The 25,370-nt window shown below is 34.9% G+C and overlaps 1 protein-coding gene across 1 annotated transcript; it reads right to left on the minus strand.

Moving 5' to 3' along the window:
• Positions 1 to 1,628: 1,628 nt before the first annotated feature.
• LOC145662201 (uncharacterized) lies at positions 1,629 to 24,429 on the minus strand. The gene is made up of 3 exons (XM_081727534.1): positions 24,309 to 24,429; positions 14,039 to 14,231; positions 1,629 to 3,611 (listed from the first exon to the last, which is right to left on the minus strand). Exons 1-3 carry the CDS (start codon positions 24,358 to 24,360, stop codon positions 3,470 to 3,472), a joined length of 387 nt encoding a protein of 128 aa, XP_081583660.1. The 5' UTR covers positions 24,361 to 24,429; the 3' UTR covers positions 1,629 to 3,469.
• Positions 24,430 to 25,370: the final 941 nt, after the last annotated feature.

The following is a 25,370-nucleotide window of genomic DNA, read 5'->3' on the forward strand; positions in this document are numbered from 1 at the left end:
CCTTTGGAACTGAGGTGAATAGGTAAGTTGAAGTCCTATGCCCATGTATCCAGTATGAGTCACTAACGGGATAAACCGCTTTTAATTTTAGTCCCCATACATAGGTATATTCAAAACTGTGTAAGGTTAAGAAAAACCTAAGAAACTGTTTTGGTTGAACAATTGATTTATGTACTATGGAAAATTAAGATCGCAATAAAATTGCAGGAAGCATGTGAAGGGCCAGGGGAAAGAACGCTTTCAGTCCAAAAAAATCGATATCTCCAACACCAATTTTCTAATTTGCTGTAAAAATAAGTTTTTCTTTACATATATACAATATTTACCATGATATAAACTTAAAACTATTTTTCTAACAATGTAATTACAATGGTTATTTAATGAATAACTTGTTTTTTCCTCTCCTGAAAAATTTCATTAAATGGACTGAAAACGTTCTTCCCCCTTACCCTTCATGTGATATAGAGTGTCAATCAAACCTATAACCTGAAAGGAAATGAAGTGTATATCTATTTCAAAAAATATGTTTTCATCCCAGTTTTCATAAATGACCATTCTTTATTAATTTCTTCCTTCTTTGGTCCTGCGACTATTATATTCTTTGCGTAATATTCTGGAATTTCTTTGTTCTTTAGCTTGTTACTATCACGTCGTCTATTTTCTTCGTTTTTTCGTAACTTCTTAGTACATCAACTCACTCTTCATCATAATTAAGTTGTGGTCACGGTCCATATTCACTTAAGATTAATTCTGCAATTCCTAAATTAGTTTCTTAACCTCTCGTTAACGAGTATATGATCAACGTGGTATTTATGTATACCTCCTGTAATTTTCTCGTTATACATTCTGCGTTTACATTTCTTAAATAAAATACTTGCTGCTATTAGTGTGTTTCTCATGCAAAACTGATTGAGTCTTTCCTCTCTTTCGTTGCACTTTCCTAGTTCGTTTTCTCCTACACTTTTTTTTTTATTCTGTGCCTTTCTCTACGATCACACTCTACTCTCCTACCAGAATATTTTTTTCATCTTTTATATCTTTCATGACATTTCCAATAGCTTCTTAAGCCTGTTCTAACACTTCATCTTCATGCGCTGTCAGTGACATATATATACCTGACATGATTAAAATTGTATCCCTCGGTTTTGTAGATATTACTGCTGTGACTCTGTCGTTTACTACGTTACAAATTCTAACTTGTAGCCATATATTCGTATTCATAATAAATTCAACTACAGTGATTCCGCTATCCGAACCAGAGTTAATAATTCTATATTCACCTGACCTAAATGAAGCCTTTCAAAAAAATTAAAATTTCAAGCCCTTGTAACTTCGTTTCTATTCATTCAAAACAAGTGATACCATGACCATATTATCCAACGCTAAGGTGCTTCCAATGTTCGTTGTCTTGTATATATCCTTTGTGCTGTATGTGTGATAGAGGCATTCAGATTATGGATGTTTGTGATATATAACATCCTTAGTTTGCAACACTGAATAATAAATGTGGTATTTTAATTTTTCGTTTAACATGCTAATTTGAAATATGTAATAATATGACATAGTACCATTTGAAAAAATATACATAACTTTATACTGGAATGCAACACTGTTCACTGGTTGTTGTTGTTTAATACATAAAACGATGTCTCCTCCTTATATTTGTTTCGTGAAAAGTTTCGCTTTTCTCCCTCTTCTAGGTTTTCCGTTATCACGGATAGTCCAGATAAATTGTCCACACTGTATATTTGAGATATAGGATAAACCTACCTAACTTCCTTTGATGACTAAAAACATACGCATTTACAAGCATTCAGGGTAGATGTAATTTCTATATTAGGAAGGTCGAACATAAACATAACTGCTGTAGTAAAAGGAGCGTAAACAATACAAAACAAGAAATGTAAAGAAACACAATACACAATATGTGTGAGCTACCTAACTTCGTGATAGCATGCCTTATTCCGTGAGGGTGTATACCTAATATCGTGATACGGTGGTGTACTCACGTTACATTAATTGTCACCGTCTGTATTACTGTCATTTGTCATTGCACCTATGCTGCAAATGAAAATGGTTATGTCAGCTTAATTAAGATTCTGGCATCTTTCATGAAACCACCGTAAACAGGAGCAGCACTTTATGCAAGGACTAGGATTCTTACCCAAACAATAGTTCTCGTTACAATGAGCGTTCAATTCATCAGTTTACTTACGCTGACACTCGTTCTTTATAGCTGGAAAATCACGTTGCACCGTAGTGAGATTTGCCGTCCACGTTGTGGCCTGATCAGGAAGATGAACTGTTGCCTTCATATCTCGTCGAGCTTTTCTGCTAGAAACAGTATTGTTTTGTCAGGCAGAGTTAAGTTCATTACACAGAGAATATTATCCATCGGTGATGTAGAACTACTGGTCGAAGCGAGTGATTCATTCTCAGCGCATACAGACCTAGTTGTGTTCAGGGAGGAATCGAGACGTATTAGGGCTGTTGTAAGTGCTTCACTGGATACTGTGTGCGGATTCAGAGAAAATATTCTCGTTTCAGTGAAACTGGATATGATATTGTTTACGGAAAATGCTTTAATAAGGGGAGAGTTGAAGACAGAGTGAAACTCATAACGACCATGAGCCATCCTGGTACAAAATTTATAAGAATATGATGCAATTTGATAAGCGTCTATTGCTTTACAGTTGCACTACTGTTTCAAGGTTATACACAAAACGATAACCTGAGTATTTTTAGAGCTATCCTCTGTAACAACAGCTACACAATGGCACCGTGCACAGACACATAATATTTGGTCTTCGAAGGTCACTTGACTGAGAACCGCTTTCTACCCTGTGCACGAACTAACATCCTGAGTCACGTCAGCACGATAACAGTTGCCACAGGAAAACCTTTTCACCACATGTCGATATTCCTGCCCTATCTTGAGCACCGATGTAATTCTATCTATAATGCATATTTTCTTCTGTGAAGATTAACTTTTCTCGTATCATGAAATAAGGTATATCACGAAGTTAGGTATTCTTACACTATATAATTAAAATTTACACAATTATATCTTGTAAAATCGACATCATAATAGATCAAACATCAAGTATATTGTATATGTAAAATACTAAATTTTTACAGGAATAAAAAGGAACATTGAACCTATTAAAATCTTGTAATTATAGAATATTAAAAACTTCAAAAATACCCAACACATACTATTAAATGTTATCTATTAACACATAAATTACAGGATAAATAGACATTACTGTAGTAAACAAATAAGGTTGCTACATTGTCTAATAACATGTTATAATTTCGCGACTATAGTCTTTTGTAAAATAGGTGAATTAGTTTTAGAATAGTCCATACAATTTCTTCTAATTTACAGAATATTATATAACTGATGTTATTGGTTGTGCAATTGAAATTTAAGATATTCTTGAATACGACGCAGTACGTAACTAAGAGCTCATGAAGGAGGGCTTCCGGCCACTGCAGCTGTCTGCTGTACTGTAGCAGCTGTGTGAGCTCCTTTTCTGCAGTACATCCTGAGTAAAGCTGAGGCAATTACTGCTACAACAAATACGATTGGTAGGATAATTATACTGTAACTGAAATTAGAAAGAGAAGCCTATTAGATGCTTCTAAATATTAATTTCTAGAAAAAACAAAAATTAATAATAGGTTTAATGCCTTCTGCATTCAATCTAAAACATTTTCCTGATGCTTTATATATGTGTGATAAAGTTATAACTGAAGCTCTCCCTGCTGGTCTAGTGGCTTTATGTATTTTAATTAGCCACTATAATAAATATAGCACGTTGAACTGGATGATTAATTGTTAGTGTATCTGCTCTCAGATTTCCTTTTGTCCGACTTTCTGAACCTGAGTTTGCTACTTCATAATTGAATAATTTCCCAGTTATGTCATGATGATAATAATAATAAAAAAACAATCTTTCAGTTTTATTTCTCACGATTATGGATAAGTTCTAGGGGACGCGATAATTTTAAAAAACGAAATAGTGGAATGAAGAAAGTAGGAGTAAACGGTAGAAGGCGAGAAAACAGACACAGTATTACTTAAGGCCCATTTGATTTCAGTTCGGATTGATCCAGATTCCACGTACTAGAAATGAGCGTTCTTTCAATATGCCAGCGGCCTTTCACGATAAGGATCAAAATTGAAAAATGTTAGTATTCCATTGAGAATAGACCCAGGGATTACTCTAACAGCACAAGATGTGCTAGGCATGTGCCATTCAGGTGTCCCAGCTACTTTTTAGGTACCCGACTCTTGGCACATATGATATTCATGTGCTAAGAATATACTTCATCTACCTACAATTTTAGGTACTTGTTACACGTAATTGATATTTGCAACTATGTACCACAAATATAGCATTTATATACCTGGCTCAGTTTCACACTCTAACAGTCATTTGTTTCTATTCGTCACTTGGGACACATATCTGTCATGTTCTAGGGACGTCCTTTAGGTATATTGTTTCAGATACCGAACAGCACAAGATGTGCTAGGCATTCGCCATTTAGGTGTTCTAAATTTATTTCCCACACTTAGTGGATTTGTTGCTTCTTTTTCTAAGCGATTGTGTGCTAGAAGCAATAAACGCATCAACTTCATTAGATGGCTACTGTCGCCGATCAATTGAAAGTGAATATGGAAGAATCATGAAATAAAGTAAATAGACACTCGTCATTTTGTTATAAAATTACATGGCGAGCAGATTTTACCTGATCCCAAACGGTTATAGTAGAATATATGCGGACGGAGCACTCTGATTAGCCGAGTACCGAAGACCTGAATAATTTGTCCCTCTACAAGCGACGTTCTCTTCTTTGCTTCTGTGGTCAACTCGGTACAGTTGCTCGGCAGACACCGTGCTGTTCACACCGCTGTCTTGGTAGGTGTGCGTGTGGCCGTGTTGAGTGATTTTCAACTCGCGCCGCATTGTCAAATTTAGTATTTTCTACTATCAAGTACTTAGTGTTTGCTATTTCACAATATCATCATATAGTCTAGTGCGAAGTACTGTTTTCCATTCTAAGTGAACCATGTCAGATATTCGAGTGAATACTTTACGTTTGTCATTCCAAGATATAGTGAACAAACCTAATACATTAGTGTTACATAAATGGATAACGTAATACTTTCTATTTCCTCCCAGATCAAGTTGTCAGTATTGAGTTTGATTATAGTCGGAAACAGTTATATCTAAAGTTAATATCGCAAGTGCTTTGTGAACAGATTCTCTTTCGAGTAAATAGAAAGGTCACTTATTCAGATGAGCTTTGTACATACAACTTTTTAATAGATTCTGCAAGTTCAAATGTTGTGACAGTTCGTTTAGATTTGGAACCCACCGTATTAGATCAACATATTTCCCGTGTCCTATCCCAGTACTGTGATACAGATGGAATGTATTGTACCGGACATATCTATGAAGTCCGAACTGGTCGAAAGATAATACGTATGTGTATTAAGCGACCTATACCTTCTTATGTGACTATATGTGGTTTATGATTGTGGTTAACGTATGTAGGCCAAATTAAAACCTGCGCCATCCGTGACTCCCCGAATCATTTTTTGATGAAATGCATGTAGCGCCGTATCCCTCCACCCGTATCGGCTCACCTGTGATCCAACATCCAGATCACCGCCCATACCCCGTTCTTTGAACAAACCGGTTACTTTACCGGATGTTCACTCATTTACCAGCTTTCCCGTATTAAGTGAGAAACGTCCTCTGACTTTACAGGAAAACCTTCCATCGCCAACTATGAATTTTGGTCCTGCTTTCCCAGTGCACTCACTATAAATGAACCTACTTGTCAACACGAGTTCTACCGTTGCACCTATCACTAGTAGTCCCGCTACTGTCTCCCAGAGGAACCTTACATCCAATCCAACATTTCAGAGTGACACATCAACCTCCAGTACCATTGTGACGACTGCTCCGGGTCTTCCACAGCAAAGTCCTCCTGCTTTAGCATAACCAAAATCAGAAGAGAATCCGTTACCTGAAACACTCCGTTGTTAGCGATCACGGATGATTCCCACCAGGAAATGAGTCTTTCATCCGATATGTATTCTCCAACTATAGAAGCATCCCAGTTTTCCACTCTACCCAAGGAAGAGGCGTAGAAAAGGCCGATCTCAGTCCTCACCTGGTGATAAATTCAATCGAGCAAATAAACTTCAGAAAACTAAAAGTGCTCTCCCTGTGAACCATAATTTTGTGTCTGGCTGCACAAGATCACGAGCAGATCCTCATCAAAGTGAACCAAGCACTAAGGCAAAATATGTTGTGACCCTCCAGACATGTGATCATGTATCACCTCCCAATTAAGAATGAAAGTATGTGCGAGAGTTGCTACCCGTCTTTGTTGTGTCAAGTGCATTATGCCATTTCTTTGTATAGTGTTTATTTGGTGTATTTTCTTTTTCTGCGGCCATTAACTATGTTTGCAACGCGTGTACCCACCATTAATATCAACGGTATTTCTAGTCTTACTAAGCACAAAGCATTAGCCGATTACATCAACAAATCAGATCTGGACATAATCTCCCTTCAAGAGTGCAATATTGATAACTTCTCCTATCTCTCTAATCACATGTGGGAAATCATTCCTTCCGAAACTGGTTCTGGCACAGCTATATTATATCGTAAAGATATTTCTTTAACCGACTTTTCTAAATTTCCGTCAGGTCGCATTATTACAGCCAATTATGAAAATATACATTTTTGTAACTTATATTCATCCTCAGGCAATAATAATCGTTCCGAGCGCAACTCTTTCTATCTCACTGACGTTCCAAAGGAGATACATTCTTGCACACGAGATTTGATCTGTGTAGGAGACTAGAACGCAGTGTTAGATCCTATAGACCCAAGTTTTGGTTACAATACTTCTCCTACATTGCGTTAATATGTTTCAATACTTTAAGTTAGTTGACGTATGGTGTCATTATAAAGGTAACGCCCCAGGGCACACTTTCTTTCGACAAAATGGATCCTCATGTTTGGATAGGATCTATGTTAGTACTACCGTAATTAATTTTGTGCGCTCCATAAACAATCAACCAGTATGCTTTTCTGATCACTGTGCTTCGGTTTGTACCATTGATTTACCCATCCGTAAGTACTTTAAGTCATCCTTTGTTTGGTCACTCAATAACAGCATTTTAACTGACGAGGATCTTTAGTTGGTCATTACCAATAGATGGAATTATTTAATGCATTTTAATCCTCACAAGAAAAGCTTATTTTCATGGTGGTGATATCAACTTAAGCCGTCTTTTCAGTCTATCTGTAAACAGCACAGTAAAGACAGATCCTCTCTTCTTAAAGAGCAAAATAATTATTACTATAACTTATTATGTGACTACTATAAAGACCTTGCTCAAGGAATAGACTACTTCCTTGTATTAAGGAAATTAAGGCACTCCTACTCACTTTACATCGTAAAAGAAATCAAGGTTTTTCAAGAGAGGTAAATTACGATGCTTCAGCATGAAGTTGCCTCTTTACATACAGTTATCCGTGAAAGGCGAACAGGTAAACAAAACCTTATTTCCAAGGTCACCTTTCCTAAAAGTGGCGTTCACGAGCATGATCGCGTACTCTCAGCTCTGTACGATGCATACCAGAACCTATATTGCCCCCCTCCAACCCAATCCTCTGAACCTTGCTTCGAGCACCCGATCGGTTCTATTACCCCGGAGGCTCTTAACATTCTCAATGAGCCCTTTACAGAACGGGAAGTTCACCAAGCTATTTTTGCGGGGAAGGTAAACAAATCTCCAGAACTTTGGTACTAAAATATTCAATCCTCAAAATATAGGTTAATACAGCGAGATCAATGATCTAAGCAGTTTTTACGAGGGAAGATGGAGGGGGATGTGACATGTCCAAATAACACTGGACAACAAATTGAAACTTTTTTCATGCTTCGGAAAAGAAAAGTATATTTACTTATGCAAATGAGGATGCTGAATAAGAAAATGAAAATAAAAATTCTGACTTGTTTCGAGTTTAAGTGTAATCGACAGAAATGTGTGTTAAGTAGTGTCGTCACTTTTAGATTCTTAAATTTTCTGTTTGGCCTTTCACTTAAGTAGCTATTGCTTCAATTTTGTTCATCCGAACATCGTGTTTCATATGTCATTCTCTTCAGAATAAAGAAAGCTTGCAAATGGTGTTATGTGCATGTGTACATGATGTGTAAGAGGAAGGAAATTTAAGGTAAAATTGGTAATTTCACGTCCAAAAATCTCTTTTTTCAAATGTAGTGTCCCCTGGTACGGCCCCGACTAAAGGTATCCAAATATAATACATCTTTAACACTACTGTAGTTTAAACGTAGTACATGTGCCAAGTTTCATTGTAATATCCACAATAGTTGGGAGGGGAAACTATTTCTCAATTCTGCTTGACAATACCAAATTTTGTATAAGGAAAAGTGAGATATAAAGTAAAAAGAGTCCAAGCAGTACTATTTATTTGAGTATAATGACTTATACGTTATTCCCTTAAGATAAAAGCAGGCTTTTAAATAGTACCATAAGAATGTGTGTGTGTGATGTACGAGAAAAGGGAAAATTGGGGTAAAATTGGGAATTTTTCGTCCAAAAAAATCCTTTACTGAAATGTAGTGAACTCTGGTACAGCCCCAGCTACTAGTACCAAAATATAAAATACCTTGTAACTACTGTGGTTCATACTCAAAACGTGTATCAAGTTTTATTGCAATACCTACAAAAATTGCCAGGAAAGAACATTTCACAATCATGCTTGACACGTGGAAAATATGGACAAGAAATGGGCGTCACATATTCTTTACAATTCTTGTTCTCCAAACTTGCAGGACTGGCTACAAAGAAAATGGCCATGCATGCTATTTGCAGTTCGAATGATATGAAAAGAGCCGGCAGATTACACTCCAAAATGCTATTTTTGCATAATTCCTGCAATTAAAGGTCTACCAAAAACAAAAAAAGTGGACTACTACTTATCCAAATATTCCTTGAGATGTTCGTCACTGTGCCACATTCTGAAGAACTAAAGATTCCACAACCTTCCGTACTTTACTCCAGTGTTTCATCTGATGAAGAGCAAAAGGTGAACAAAGTCGCCCCAGGTTGTCAAATTCCGCTACAGATTCATCGTCTTCCACAGATACTGACTTCACAAAACCTACATAATCATTATCTATTCACCATATGATACTCAACCTGAATTAAATTACCTTTGGTTGTTCAAAAGTGCAGAATTACTGGCATTCAGACTCAACCAGTGGGAAGCTTATTCTGAAGATCTAAAAGTGTCCATGTTTTAAACACGTCAGAATCCCCTGGAACGATATTTTCAGTGGAAAGTAAAGAAGTATGTTAAAACAATGTATCTGGTCTTATGAGTAAACTTAACATAGAAGATAATCCCGATGAATGGCGGGTATTCATAGACTATTTATCAAAACTATTCTTCAAATATATTCTGCGTAAACTTCTCAAATTGCTGAAAATAAAATAAAGTCAGAAAATTCTTTATGGCCCTCAAATTGGCTAACTCTTCAGTGATCCTAAATTTGATGCAGTATTGGAAGATAAGAAGATGATTGCAAGGTATTCTTTCCAAGTAGTGGTGACGAATGTTTAGGGATGAAATTGAATGTTTTAGCTGCCTCCAAATTTTATATAGGGAAAAGTGAGATATAAAATGCAAATATATAAAGTGATGGTCGGAGGTACAGAGAGGGAAATACGTTTTATTATAATATTAGACCCTCTACACATAAGCAAGAAATCAATTGACATATAGGTTATAGGATATGATAATCGATTATGTGTGTGCTTGGGACAGTGTTTGTTCCAAAGAATACACAAACGTCAATAAGAAATTAAAACTATATAAAACGAAAGTGATAAAACCTAACTTACATGGATATTAAAAATAGCGCCTCTTTGCCTGTATCTTGTATTGTGGTTCTGGAACATCGCTGGCGATTGTCCACCTACAATCGACAAGCGCAGAGTTGCTCCACTGGCTCTGATATCGTTTCTCTATCATAAGTATAACTTGGTAGAAATGTTTCCCAAGTTCATCAAATTCTGCTCTGCAATTTTCTGGGAAGAAATCCCAGTGAGATTGCAGCATATGCATTTTAAAGACATATTACACACTATTGCTTGGTAGAAGATATTTGGTGCTCCAACTTCCTTATAGTTTTGAGACCGCTCGTTTCACAAAACATTCATCACCACTATTTGGAAAGAATAAGATACAATCATCTCCTTATCTTTCAATACTGCATCAAATTTAGGATCACTGATGAGTTAGTAAATTTGAGGGTCAATAAAGATTCTCTGATCTTATTTTATTTTCAATAATTTGAGAAGTTTACGCAGAATATATTTGAAGAATAGTTTTGATAAATAGTCTATGAATACCCGCCATTCATCGGGATTATCTTCTATGTTAAGCTTACTCATAAGACCAGATACATTGTTTTAACATACTTCTTTACTTTCCACTGAAAATATCGTTCCAGGGGATTCTGACGTGTTTAAAACATGGACACTTTTAGATCTTCAGAATAAGCTTCCCACTGGTTGAGTCTGAATGCCAGTAATTCTGCACTTTTGAACAACCAAAGGTAATTTAATTCAGGTTGAGTATCATATGGTGAATAGATAATGATTATGTAGGTTTTGTGAAGTCAGTATCTGTGGAAGACGATGAATCTGCAGCAGAATTTGACAACCTGGGGCGACTTTGTTCACCTTTTGCTCTTCATCAGATGAAACACTGGAGTAAAGTACGGAAGGTTGTGGAATCTTTAGTTCTTCAGAATGTGGCACAGTGACGAACATCTCAAGGAATATTTGGATAAGTAGTAGTCCACTTTTTTCTGTTTTGGGTAAACCTTGGGTAGGAATTATGCAAAAATAGCAGTCGGAAGTATGATCTGCCGACTATCTCCATACCATTCGAACTGCAAAAGACATGCATGGCCATTTTCTTTATACCCAGTCCTGAAAGTTTGGAGGACAAATATTATAATAAATATATGGTGCCCACTTCTTGTCCATATCTAACATTTTACAAAGTACAAGTGATAGGCTTTCTTTATGATAAGCGTGAAATTCCACTATTCGTTCACTTCGTTGAAAACAAAAACTTGCTCTCCATTGTAAACATATTTACGCGACATGTTTCGGCTCTGTACAGTCATAGAGCGATAATTGTTATTATTATTATTATTATTAATAATAATAATAATAATAATAATAATAATAAACACTCACCCAATATCTTACCACGACCACTTCCGGGATGGCAAATTGTAACTACAAGAAACCTTACACAGCACGTTTTCTCTATAAACTCTTCAATACAAACTAAACCTTGATATGGTTAATGTTTCTTTGTCAGCGATGAAGTGCGAGCAATAAGGAAAGCGAGAAACTTACGAAGGAACTTACTTCGGGAGTGGTCCTAAGCGTTTCGGTTGTCCAAATACAATTTGAGGCAAAATTATAATAAAGCTTGTAAAATTGCATCTGAAATTAGACTAAATTAACAAAAAAGTCGGAATTTCAGGGATCAACACCTGCAAGGATCCATCCTCTGCATACGTCTCTGAGAATAGCAATGAAACTAACCGTCAAACAGTTGTAGTTTATTGCAATAAGCAGATAGCTGCTGTTGCCACAAATCCCTAATTTGCCTACCGGAGCACATCCAGTGATAACATATTTCTTTGAAACCCGAACCAATCTTCAAAAAATAATTTCAAATTCATTATCAGCACTCTAAAGTTAGTAGGAATTGGTTACTTTTATGTCCGAAGCATTTTCACTGTTAACAAGTGAAATCGAAAACCTTAGATAATTCCTTAGTTGATTCCTTAGATAATGCTGTGGTTGCTGAGGTATATAATGATACTCCTGATGCAGTTAATTCCAAGCTTAATTCGTAAATTTTTACATAATATATTTTGAAATATAGAATTCGTGCATTTGCAGTGCGAAGAACCGGCTGGTATTTATATGTATATATCGCGATGCGGGGGGAGGGATAGTTATAAATGCAACAAAAATCACTGTATTTGTTTTATTGTAGCAACTAGCGTACTCTAAGTAGAGTTCTCCTCCGATCTATCTCAAATTCAGTGGGTCACAACTAAACAGTCATACAAAATCATTCTAAAAACTTGGTGTAAATTTATTCAAATAGGAGCGGAAAAATACCCCGGATAACTCAATCGATTTAAAAATTTGTAAGGTTAAAATTCTACCCACCAACTTTAGTGTAACTCGATTAAATAAGGGCTTATAAAAAGCCCAAGAAAAGGTCAAAAAGCCCTTCTAAACTTTCCTATTGTCAGAAATGATCCTTTCAAATCGGCAACCTCTCTCTCCTTAGTTATGAATAGAGTTGCGTAACATGAGTAGCACTCATACCCATAACATACTTCCTTTTATATAAATTACGGATTCTAACTAAGCCTGCAGCCTTGGTCAAAAAGTTTTTTTGATATGAATGAAAAACAACTGAGAAAACTTAAAATTATGACTATATCTCTGAAACGGTGAGAGATATCAAAAAGATTGTAATGAACTTTTCTCCATCTTTTTTCATTCTGAACAAAAAGTGTTGTTTACAAAATTTGCATAGAATTAACCATAAACGAGTTACAGACGAAGAGAGATATTTATGTGGCGGCCATCTTGAAATTATGACGTCATACAGTCCATCTGCAATGGAATCATGCAAAACACTTGGTAGTAAATCATTATACGATCATTACAAATATATTGCTAGTAGTCATAGTAGTTCATTATTCAAAATCCCAACGAACGGACTATACCTTAGCGTGTAACTTTGAACGTAACTGAAAAAGGGAGGGATTTAGCTCTATGGTCTCCAAGCGTTTCTAGAGTTGTGTTGGATTCTGCAGAATTGTGATCACACCGAAGGATTCAATACACTGCCGAGTTTTGGCACCAAAAGGGGAAGAGAGCTTGCCTTAACGGCTTGGCACTGATACAAGAGATACCAACAGACTTTCGCTTCCTGAGTTCCCTCCAGTAGCAGGTATAACATTAAGATAGGCCTAGGTCCATTGTGTTTAATAGTGTATGTCATAACCCTTCTCTGGAAGAGATGTATGAGTTAAGCAACGTGAATTGGAAGAGCAACTGTTGCTAGCTGGTTACTAACGGACCGTATAAAAGTATTAAGCTCCCGTCTCCTAAAGATACATGCTTGCTTATCCCGTCTACAAAAGTGGTTTTTCAGCTAATTCTCTAACATTCAATTCTTTAGACATTCTGGAAATATAGGGTTAATTAAATTTATCTTCTTTGTAATTATATCCTTACAACTTGTGTAACCTCTATTTTAGTTCCACCTACATAAAACTGACGAAAAGGTAACACAGGATAATATTGGTGTGTTCTCAGTTATAAAATACATTTCTTAAGAAATACTATTCAATGCTGTCATGTAAATTTTACTTCAGAAAGCAAAAAGAAAAAAGAAAAAGAAAAGAAAGAAAGAGAAAAAGAAAAACACGGGGTTACGTAATTCAGAATTCCTACTGATCTCGATAAATCTATTTCCCTGATTTATCCTGACTTTCCCTGACCTTTGGCAGGAAATTCGCTTACTTATAAGACAAGTGCCGGATAACATATGAATAAGGAATAAATAACGGTGAATATTTATATATGAGAACATTTATTTTAGAGACAAATAGTAATCAATTGCTTATACATATATTCCACATTACTACCCATAAAAATCTGAGCAACGTCCCATATTGTGATCGCTAAGCTGAAATTGGTGTACAATAAATGCTAGAAAAATATAGTTTATAAAATTTCCCTGACTTTCCTGACCAGTAGGAACCCTGTAATTACACTTTCTCTTGTTTTACTATGCGCAAAGTTATCTTAACAAATATTGCAATGCTCCACAGTTACGTTTAGATATTAAAAAGAGACACATACCTCCAACAACGTCCCCGAGAGCAGAAATACATAGGGGCACAGCACATATCGCTACCGCAACAAGAATATTCAGACTCACAGCAACGTACGATACCAGAAATATCTGCAGAACAACAATGCTGTGACTCGGAAGTACAGCATGCGTTCACTCCTGGAGCAAGTGTGCAACAATAGTCTGATGAGCATGTTACCCCTGGGGAAGAAATAGAGGATATACTTAATGTTAATAATTGTTGTTATTTAATTTATTTTATGTTGCAGTATTCTTAGGAACATTATAATTGTAGTTGACGCGTTACGAATAATGTATGCACTGTATAACTAGGAAGTCATGTCATCTCCTTGAATACCATTTCCCTATTTCAACATTAGATTAGGCTTTGCTAGAAGGAAAAAAGATATATAACAAATTAATTTTAATACAATCGGAAAAGTGAAAAAAATACGTTTTATGATTTTACCGATTTTATGGTAGTTTAAGCGTTCAAAAATAGAGACAATATCATACGAAATTTATAGAAACACATTGAATATACCATATTGGTAGAAACTGAAATTTTGTTGATTCGTTGGTAGATAATAGAGTAACTGCAAATGTCGTGCTAAAAGTTATTGTCTCTAAAACTCTCTTAAGTCGCTTGTCACTATGCCAAAATTATGTAATTCTAGAATAACAACTAAATAATTATAAAATATATGCCATTGTCATATAATTTTGTTAGTGTCAACTTAGAATGGAATATGAAGCAACTGAATCAATGTACAGGCGTAGACGTATTCATAGTAGTTGTGTATGTGTAAAAGCAGCCTCTTAAATGAAGAATCGAACGTAGTCAAAGGATCTGGAATACTATTTATAGCAACAACGTAGTATACGTAGGACATTATGTAGAAACGGGGAAGGGTAATAGTATATATGAGAACGTCGTGATCTGCGTTTCTTCTGTGTTCTATTACCACTTCTACATGAAATACCATAAATTTTCTACGTAGTACAATAGTAAGAAGTATCCATGTGCAATGCGATATGCGTTAAATCCCCCCCCCTTACACACACATAGTCATAGATAAAGTACAAGGGCACTACACATGCAGATATAAAGTACAGGTACGTTCTGTTTTATTTTCGTATCAGTCGACAAGTAAATCAAAGTCGCTTTGTTACCCCCTTGGTAAGTTCGTAGATACTCAATGAATATTCCCTGAAAGTATGAGCGTCCAGCTCCTTCAGGAACTGACGCGGCTTTACGTATACTATATCCCGGGGAAGAGTCGTTTCTATTAAGTTATGGTAAAATAATTGAGAATATATATACATGTACGACGAAGATAATTAGTTTATGAATACAGTGAAAGGAATTATAAGTGATAGACTTGTTATTGACTATTGACCCAGTTTATTTAAAGATTATGCTCTGCTGCTAATTGTGTTAGTGATGTTCTAGATCTCATGTTGGCTTTTCGTTACATTATTGTACGATACTTAATTGTATATGGCTTTGTATGTGCTGTCAATTACTATAGATTATGAAGTTTGCACATTAAACGAATATACGAAAACTGTCTTCAAGTTTTTTGGTTTGCTAATTAATATAAATGTCGACTTTTGTCATATCACTATAAGCTTATTGTCATTTCAAGTAATATTTTAAGTGTATCATAATTATACGAAACAACATCCGTTAACTCCGTCCTGCGCTATCTGTACAAGGGTCTGGATTCTCTGAAAAGCGTCCCAGTGCGTACGGACATAGTGTATTGCAATGAACTACACACATCAGAAATTGTGAAAGCAGAAACTGTTGCTAGAGCAACATGGCGACCGTAGTAAAATGAAGTTTGATACTGAACATTGTATAAGACTCAACGTAGGGAAGCGTTACAAACACACACATACAAATGAAAAATTCTAATTAAGAAGAAAATCATATAACATACAATAATAACTATTAATTGAAATACAGTATCATGTGTAAACATAACTGAGAACTTCAAGAATGGTTTCATCTGCAAAATATTCAATTGTATGACTTAAGGTTTTTTTATAATAATAATTAAACAATTGTTCTTTTAATCATGAAAATAGGTTATGGACGTGGATTTAATTTATTCCATTCCAGCCACATCTAACACCAGATAATATTACTAAATTGCGGGATTATGTCATATTGCACAACATATTCTCGCTTCGAATTTTGTGTACTATGCCATGCATGGTTTTGCTCTATGTCATTACTTGTGATATTTCTACTAACTCTAAATTACTACCCTCACATTCTTGACCATGGACTTTCCATACTGTGACATTTATTGTTTTGATGCACATTATTTCGGATATTTTTTCTTTCTGTAAAATTATTGCGAAAATTGTATTTACGTGGGAAGTTAGGCCTATTATATGCATTATTTGAATTTGTAGCTTCATTGTTTTTTTACCATTACTCATAAACAGAAAATTTCTTCTTGTATTGCGATCGGTATCCCGTTTGATATTAACATTATGAATAGCCGCTTGATTAGTTCGTTTTCTACTGTTATTTTGTCATTAGTTGAGTTTTGTAATTCTGAATAATTACAAGCAAATAGTTAAAATTAACACATTGGGATGAAATTAATACTTGTTGCAACCTGAAAGGTAATAAATTGGGTGCAGTTTTACTATACGGATATATAGATTTATAAAATGTAGAGAAAAAAATCTAATAATATTTTAAAAGTAGTGTATAAGTAATGGAAATATTGTGTGCACTTACCTCTGAGATGAGTATTTACGTGGAAATATAGAAATGTAAAAAGTCGAATCTGAAATGCGCTAATGTTTCATAAGCTGTCATAAAATTTTGGCAAGTCTGTAATTTACCCATTTCATATCGTGAACAGAATCCATCCAACTCCTGTGGGGCTTGTAACCCGTTCCTACTACTACTACTGCCCGTTCCTAATAAAACTACTACTTACTCCTACTCTTATTCTTACTACTACTACTACTACTACTACTACTACTACCTCCTCCCACTCCTACTACTATTACTACTACTCTTACTACTACACCAACTCCTACTACTGCGTATACTATGGATCCGTATAGTAAAACTTCACGTTGCTTGGTGTCTTGCAGAACTGTTAAAGTGAACCTGTACATGAGAATGCAAGAGCACACCTCCAAAATGATTGCTGAAGTTACAGGAAATGAAACTAGAGAGAAAGAAGTATGTTTTTTTTTATGAATTTCTGTGTGGATCCGTATAGTAACACTACACGTAACATTGTTATAGATGCTAATGTTCTTCTTCCTGCTAAAAAAAGATTTAAAAGTTTAAATCATTATGTGCTGAGATTACAAAATCAGTTACACATTTTTCTATTTTTAGATCTAAGCGTCTATTTCAGAGCTGCGCGTCACGATTGGCTAGCATAAAATCATTTTCAAAGTTAGAGATTAATTCAAATTTAAAATCTGCGTACCCATGTCATTTATTTTTATAGCATTGTACCACGTGGAACAGGGTGCCAACAAAATATGTGGAATTATATGAAGAAAATGCGATTTAGGTAAATCAGTTAAATGGCATTCATCTTCAAATTTCTCCAAGAAAACAGCTGCCGGTATATCGTGTGATCTGCCACTACATTTGGTCATGGATCGTACCTCATTAAATTTAAAATGCAACTCGGGATACTTTGCTTTACTATGTATTATATGATTTGAAATATCCTTCTACACATGAAGACGAGGACTCGTATGTTGTAGAAATCTTCTTTCTTCTCTCTCACTCTCATAGATAGAAATGGATTTCTCAAATGCATATATGTAGACTGGTGGAGGACGATCCTCTTCAGGGAACTGGATCTCAGGCATTTGGGGTTCCAAATTTGATGAGTACCACTGGAACTGTATTACCCTCAGTTCTTCCAAGTTTGTCCTTAAGTGGTTGCATTTCGTTTTGAAACTACCTGAATTGGTTGGAATTTTCGTTGGCTTGTATTTGGACTATGTTAACTGAACCTTGCATAACCTCAAATCTTTGAAGTATCAATTCCATTTGGTATCAGCTTGCTCTAATTTTGTATTTAATTTTTCCGTTACTTGCTGGGTTACTCGTTCTGTTACTTGCTGAGTCACTCGTTCTGTTACATGCTGAATTATTTGTTGAATCCGGGCATCATTTTGCTCGGTTACTTGCTGAACTGTGTGTTCAATCCAGGCATCCGCTTGCTCGGTTACTTGCTAGGTGATGCGTTCAATCCAGGAATAATTTCTTCAGTTACTTGCTGAATCATGTGTTCAATCCGGGCATCAACTCGTTCTGTTACTTGCCGGGTCATGTGTTCATTCCGGGCATAATGTTGTTTGGTAACTTGCTGAAGTATGTATTCAATCCGAGCATCAACTTGTTCCATACCCCTTCAGTACACGGGTGAAATTGTTGTTACGTGAGTGCACGGGTTGTGCCTGTGGGGCACCGCAAAATCTAATTAAGTTAAACATATATAAAAGACTTTTAAATAAAATGCCTTTACGTTTCAAAAGATACATGGATTAGTTGTTGATATATAATGTTTAAAGCACGACACTCAATATTTTTATGCTATTTTCCGAAATTCATTAACATGTTTGTTTTACCTTATTAATAACGGATACAATGAAATTTTACGCAGTAAAATTATGACTTCTGAAAAATTGGATCTAATTGCACGCATGGAATATTGGGAATCATGTGTGTTAACATAAGCAAACGTATTGAGGTTTATAGGTGTATAAGGTATTGTTTGAACCACAGATCAAAAACGAGTAATTTTAACCCACACAAATTATCCTCAATTCATTCCGTGCATAATATTGCACAGTGTTTGAGGCAAAGCTACCCTTTGCACAACTTAGACAAAAAACATGTTCCACTGTCTTGCACTTGCAGCATCTGCGTCTTTTCCCTTGCAGTGGGTCTTCCTTTTTTCTGTTATAAAACCTGATAGTCTTGCAGCGGACTCCTGATGTTGCGCGGCAGATAACGCAGGTGAGCTCATTCCTAATTAATTCGGTAACTAAATTTTAAGCTCTTGAGAAACTGCCTTCTTGATATAGAGTTCTCTTGATAAGTATTTGATCGAAACAATATATAGGCGTTTATTCCAGAAATGTTCATCAGTATATAGAACAAACAGTGGCGGTCTGCGTACATTTCTACTTACGTCATATTCTGCGTACATTGCATCTGCCGTATCTAGTCGTCCCTTCGTCCTGTCGTAAATACTTATAATTTCAGGTTTTCTACGATCATAGTTTTCACTGTCAATATTGTCATCGTGGTACATTGACGAAAGTAACAATTCTCCTTTTCTTCGGAACATAAGAAACATGACCAGCTTTGAAGCTCAGTTTCATTGTTATCAGAACTAACATGTTGAAAAGTGGGGTCAGAGTCTGAGAAATCCAATTCCGATAAATCACTGTTTTCGGTCACATTTCTGGTTTCTTCTACAGTCAATTTCTTTGACAGTGTCTAAAAAGCACAAATTATGAGTGTTAAAACGAAATTTTCAATCAATGCTTTCTACGTTACGCGAGCAGACGGGTGGTGCCTGACAGGAACACAACAAAAACAATACCTTCCCTCTCACAGACAACTCAATCACTAACTATACAAATATGAGTAATTGACTCTCGGCAATTGCACAGCAAGATACACTGAGTGACACAGTAGTATTTATCTGTCATCTGTTGAAAAAACAGAAAAATATGTTTTTAATGTTTGCTGCGTGCTTCTCAGACACAACCCGTGTGCTGAAGGGATACGAGCAACATTTTGTTCCGATTTTTGTACTACTGAATATAATTGTTATCCTAGTTGTCCAATCATATCAGCCACACTAGACATCAAGTCCGTTGAGGATATGTTGTTCTGCACTATCACCAGAAGAATTATTACCATTATCTTGAACATTCATTTTGATAGGTTCGTACACCTTTTTATTTCGTAGTAACGTATATTATATTTTTAATTACAAATTTAAGCCTGTTGTACTTCCAACTTTCAACTAGTCTCGACTATTAAAATTTCTCGACTATTGAGCTCTGCACCATAAAATATGTAACTATTTATATTAATAACTTCAATTATTTTTAAACAATTAGTTATATATTTGGAATAAGTTCGTCAGAGTATATGATTATTAAAGCAATTAAAATGTAATTCGCTCAATGAATGTTCAGTGATAACACAAAATAAAATACGTTTAAACTTAGTTTTTTCCGTAGATTTTTTCACATTTACCTTATGTTTTTACAATATTTCTTCCTTTTAAATTAAACATACACCCATTTACAATGGCATCCTTGTGTATTATATCTCAACTGCCAAGTAATATGGTTGCCCACAAAACCTAACAACGTAAATGTACAGGTCTGGCCATAAAAGAAAATGATATCTTCCGTACCGAACCATTGTCCATACAAATATTTACATATTTATACAGATTTTAGTTACAAAGGAGTGTAGAAGCTCACCCTTCTATTTCAGAAATGGTCACATTTTAGAATTGGCGTGGTAACCTAAGACCATAGTATGTACTTTGTAAATTTGAATGATACAGTTCGTTCCGTTTTATTGGTAAATATATCAGAAAAATGTAAATTTGGAAGGTTTCTGACTTTATGTATCCTCTAAGAAAATTTATGACGTTATTTATTTCTATTTATGAATGTAGGGATCCATTGTCTTTCACAGGACAGTTATACATTAACACAACCTTCTAAAATTCCTTGAGGTGATGCACCGACACGCACTTAAATTTTACAAATTCCCAAATTTTATTATTTTTATGGTAGTATATGACTATAACTTTAGGTAGTTCAGATTGTTCTAAATTTATGGATAAAAAATTGCCAAAGATATATATGTGAAATTTGATTTACTTGATTATCAATAAGGATATATTTATTACACTGTATTGTTATATAGTAATGTAGGGTCCGATGTCCTTCATAGAAAATGAGCACGTTATTACTTCTTTAATTTCAGGATGGTTAGGTGGTATAGCATCATGATATGTACCTCTGTAAGTTTAGTTGGTTCATATCTCTCCCTTGTATGGGCAAGAGATCCTCAATATTAGATTTGCACCTTGGGATGAAAGTCATCATAATTTAAGGCACATATTACAAAATAGAAGGTCTTTGAATTTTATCGCCATGAATACTGATCCGTTTTCAGTTATCAAATTTAAGAAGTCTTGCTTCGATTTTCGGTTAGGGCTTTTTATTTTCAATTCAAGTTAAGTTTTGATCACCTTCTATACCATTTATTAGATATAAAATTTCTAAATAATTGGAAATGCGTTATTCTCTAAGGTAATATTATGTCTAAGGTAATATATGTATCTAATGGTAACACCATCCAGTGTTTCTTTGAACCAGAAAAATCGGATTTTTAAAGTAGAATAATAGGTCTGGCCTGAACCCAACTACAACATTATTAGAGATAGTAATTGATGGTAGAATGCATTTAATGATAGCAGTATGTAAGATAAGGTGATATATCGCGATTAATTACTACTGTCTAGTGGTTCAGAGAATATTGATAATACCGAAAAGTACCAACACAATATGGTATATATTATCCCTGTTTGAATACAATGTATATCTTTGTAGATATTTACAAACACAGTGATTATCTAGTGCGATGGACACACACACACACACACGAAAAATAAATTTCTTGGTCCAATTACGGACCTTGAATTGTAAGTTTTTTCTGTATATTTAGAGGTTTTAGCTGGCAAATATCCTGATATAGCAGAAAAATGACCGTCTGTGTACACGCATGCTCAAAATTATTGTCGCATGTCTATAAATATGTTGTAGGAATATAATTTGATAACGAATTTGCCCGCTATTTCTTGTAATGTTAGTATGTGTATAATCGGCAAAGACATGTATGGCTAATTTCATGTCAAAAGAGCTGTAAATAAGAGCAATAAAACGAAAATAAAACTTTCTTGTCCATTTGGCAGCATTTTGTTTTACTCATTCTAATATTCGTATTTATAATTCTTTTCCTATGAAATTTACCTCAAATATACATTTGCCGATTATATACATAGTATCAGTATTAAAAGTACCCTGCAAAATCATTATTATACTATATTCTTATAAGAAGACAGTTATAGATATGCCACAATCATTTTGGACATGAGTGTACATCTTTACTATTAGCTGTGAAAGGGCAACATATAACAGAATATGTTACTTTTAGAACTGATGTACAGATCATGAAGAGTTTTCTTAAGTTTTGAGGGTAACAAATAGCAAAATACATATAGATAAGAATATATATATATATATATATATATATATATATATATATATATATATATATATATATATATATAAGAGGTGATTCCTTATATCAAAATAAGAGAAAAGGTTCATATGGAGCTATGGCTGGCGAAAAGTGCATAGTTTCAGACCTATTACTGTCCAAAAAAAGCGAAAAAGCCATATTTCAAGGGGCTCTATTTCGAGTTCAAGAGACTGTAGATGGTGGTCCTTATCAGCGTAAAGGAAGTCACGCATACGCAATCCAAAACTGCATATTTCACTACTGTTCAAATAGTTTACAGAGTATTCCCTGCAGGGTGAAATTCTCAGACATGTCATCAACACAGTTTTGAGATTTGCTCTGATTGTATGATTGTTTCTAAGTAGTCAAACAATAAACCTTGATAGCAGTGAACACGGAATCATTTGGTGCAATGCCGGAAGTGTTAAGGATCGTCAGCAGCACTGTCTCTTGTACTCAGAAAAACGAATGCTGCGACATTTTCTTGCACGCTTAAAAGTGAATAAAACGTTAAATATACCATGACGAAATACATCGCATCACACGTTATTCCGAAAACAAAAGAACATGAAGCTGCAGCTTCCTAACACTTCCATCTTCCGTCCGAAGCAATAAAGGTCCATTGTTGTCAAGGCGTACCTCCTGCCTACTTTGGACCCTCCTGGAAATCAGGGTATATCTGAAAATTCTATTGAGAGCATATCTGAGAATTTCATCCCTTAGAGAATACCTTGTACACCTATTGAAAATTGATCAAATATGCACTTTTGGATTGTGTATGCATGGCTTCCTTTGCACTGATAAGTACCACCATCCACAGTTTCAGGAAATCGGAATAGGACCTGTTGAAATTTAGCTTTTTAGCGATTTTGGACAGCCCTAGCTCTGAAACTATATAATTTTCGCCATAGTTCATATGAACATTTTCTCTTATTTTGATGTGAGGAATCACCTCTTACAGTTTGTCTGTATAGTTCATTAACACCCCGTATATATATATATATATATAAACAATTTACTACGTCCTATTTTATTTTTATTGTTGAAGTTGTTTTAAAATATGCTGGCACCCCTGGAGAACCGTTTGAACGTCAAAGTCCAATCTAGACTTCAAAGGTCCCATTTAGATCTCACCAAAAGCCCAAATAGAGTATTAAAGTTTACTTCATAGGTATTTCAGTGCTCAGAAAAAACGATCTAAACGGGACCTTCTTCGCCTCAATAAACATAATGCATCTATGTATCTATCTATATGTATGTAAATAGGTAGATAGATAAAGAGATTGTATGAACAATGAACAGCTGCTTTTCTTAATAAATGTAATTTTACACAAAGAAACTACATTTGAACACAATATTACAGTTGACATCTTTAAACTCCATTTCATCTATAGTGAAACGCGCTGAAGGTTGGTCCTGAGAGGTTAATTGGAAATTTAGGTGTTTTTAAAAATTATCCGTAGTAAAGCAGAAATATTTTAGATGTTACTTTTCGATTTATTAAACGAAAGATCAACTCTTCTTTGAAAGAAATTAAATTGTATTTCCGAGTAACTGTGTATAAAATGTTGCACTATATTTATTATTGTTATATGTAATTTTTCATACCAAAGAATATTTAGATAAATAAATAATATCATTTAGCAAAGCTATTAGATTTCAAACTAGCATTTTGTACTTATTAAAGCTGGATCGTAATATGAATAACTTTTGATAATGCAATGTAGATCACAGTCTAAATTGTGGACATTGGGGTTTGTTCAGATAAGAGGCGATGTAATTCCGATTCAAGAATAGAATCAAGATTCATATTTTTTCTGGCTTAGCTGCCAAAAACAGAAATTAAAATCCACACAAATTAAGTACAATTTCCAAGAGGAATTAGCAATCAATTAAATTTATAAATTAAATCTTAGTAATTTTCAACTTACAGCTTGGTAGAATAATTAACAAGAATAGAACTGTACGGAATGCCACTAACATTTTCAGGAAAATCTACAATAAGAAAAAGATCTTCAGATCAGTGGTTACAAACGTTTTGTCACTTGCAAAGTAGACGCAAATATGGGGAGAAAATATTGAACATAAGTAAATACGTAGATAAAATTAATAAAAAATAATAAAAAAAAGATAACGAAAATGCTGCTGATAAGATTTTATTTTTCTGGTTCCCTGAATTGTAATACGGGAGTTTCCCTATTTCTTGGAAGTACATGAGATGTAATTAGCTTTCTACGTTTGTTTTTTTAAAGAAAAAAAAAACAGCTTACTGCACAAGAAACAAAATGAATTCTATTTTTCTCAGTTAACAAATGCCCATAAATGTATTTGCGGGAAATACTTTCCGTTCTTGTTTCTGCATCGTAAATATACAATTTGTTTAGACAATTTGTTGTACGAAATTCAAACCGCACGCACGGGCTTGTTATTGATCCACTCCCATCCATTTTCCTTCATTTCTAGGAGCTAACATCATAAAATTCTGAAACCTATATTTAATTATCTTAAATGAAGAACACATTTAATTCTCTTACTTCATTAGTCGAACGTAAAAGATATCTCAGTGAAATATTGTGTACTTATAACTTATCGCACATGATTGCACGTGTGGTATCTTAATAGCTCGCTCCTGCAAAAAGTTATGAAATCCAAGACGGTTCTAATATGAAGAATCCATGCCTTCAATCGCTCGGGAGTAAATGGTTTTGTCTTGTTCACTTCAACGTTTGCTGTAGTGTTGTGCGTGTTACGGAACTCAATAGTTCGCTTCCGCGTACACCTTGATAATTTTTGAATTTCAGCTTATTTACCAGTAATTCAGGGCCGTAACTTGCAGTCAGGGGAAACATTCCTTCCCATCTAGGCCTTCCCGGATGTTCGGGGAGAGCCCACTTCAAGATAAAGCGATTTTTATTCCATGAAGTGAGACACGAACGAAGCATGCAATAGATTCACCTCATTCTCTCTCCTCCAATAGAAACACCTTAAGTGAA

This window comes from Thermobia domestica, chromosome 10 (genome assembly GCF_964235325.1).
Source record: "Thermobia domestica chromosome 10, izTheDome1.hap1.1, whole genome shotgun sequence".
NCBI lineage: Eukaryota > Metazoa > Arthropoda > Insecta > Zygentoma > Lepismatidae > Thermobia > Thermobia domestica.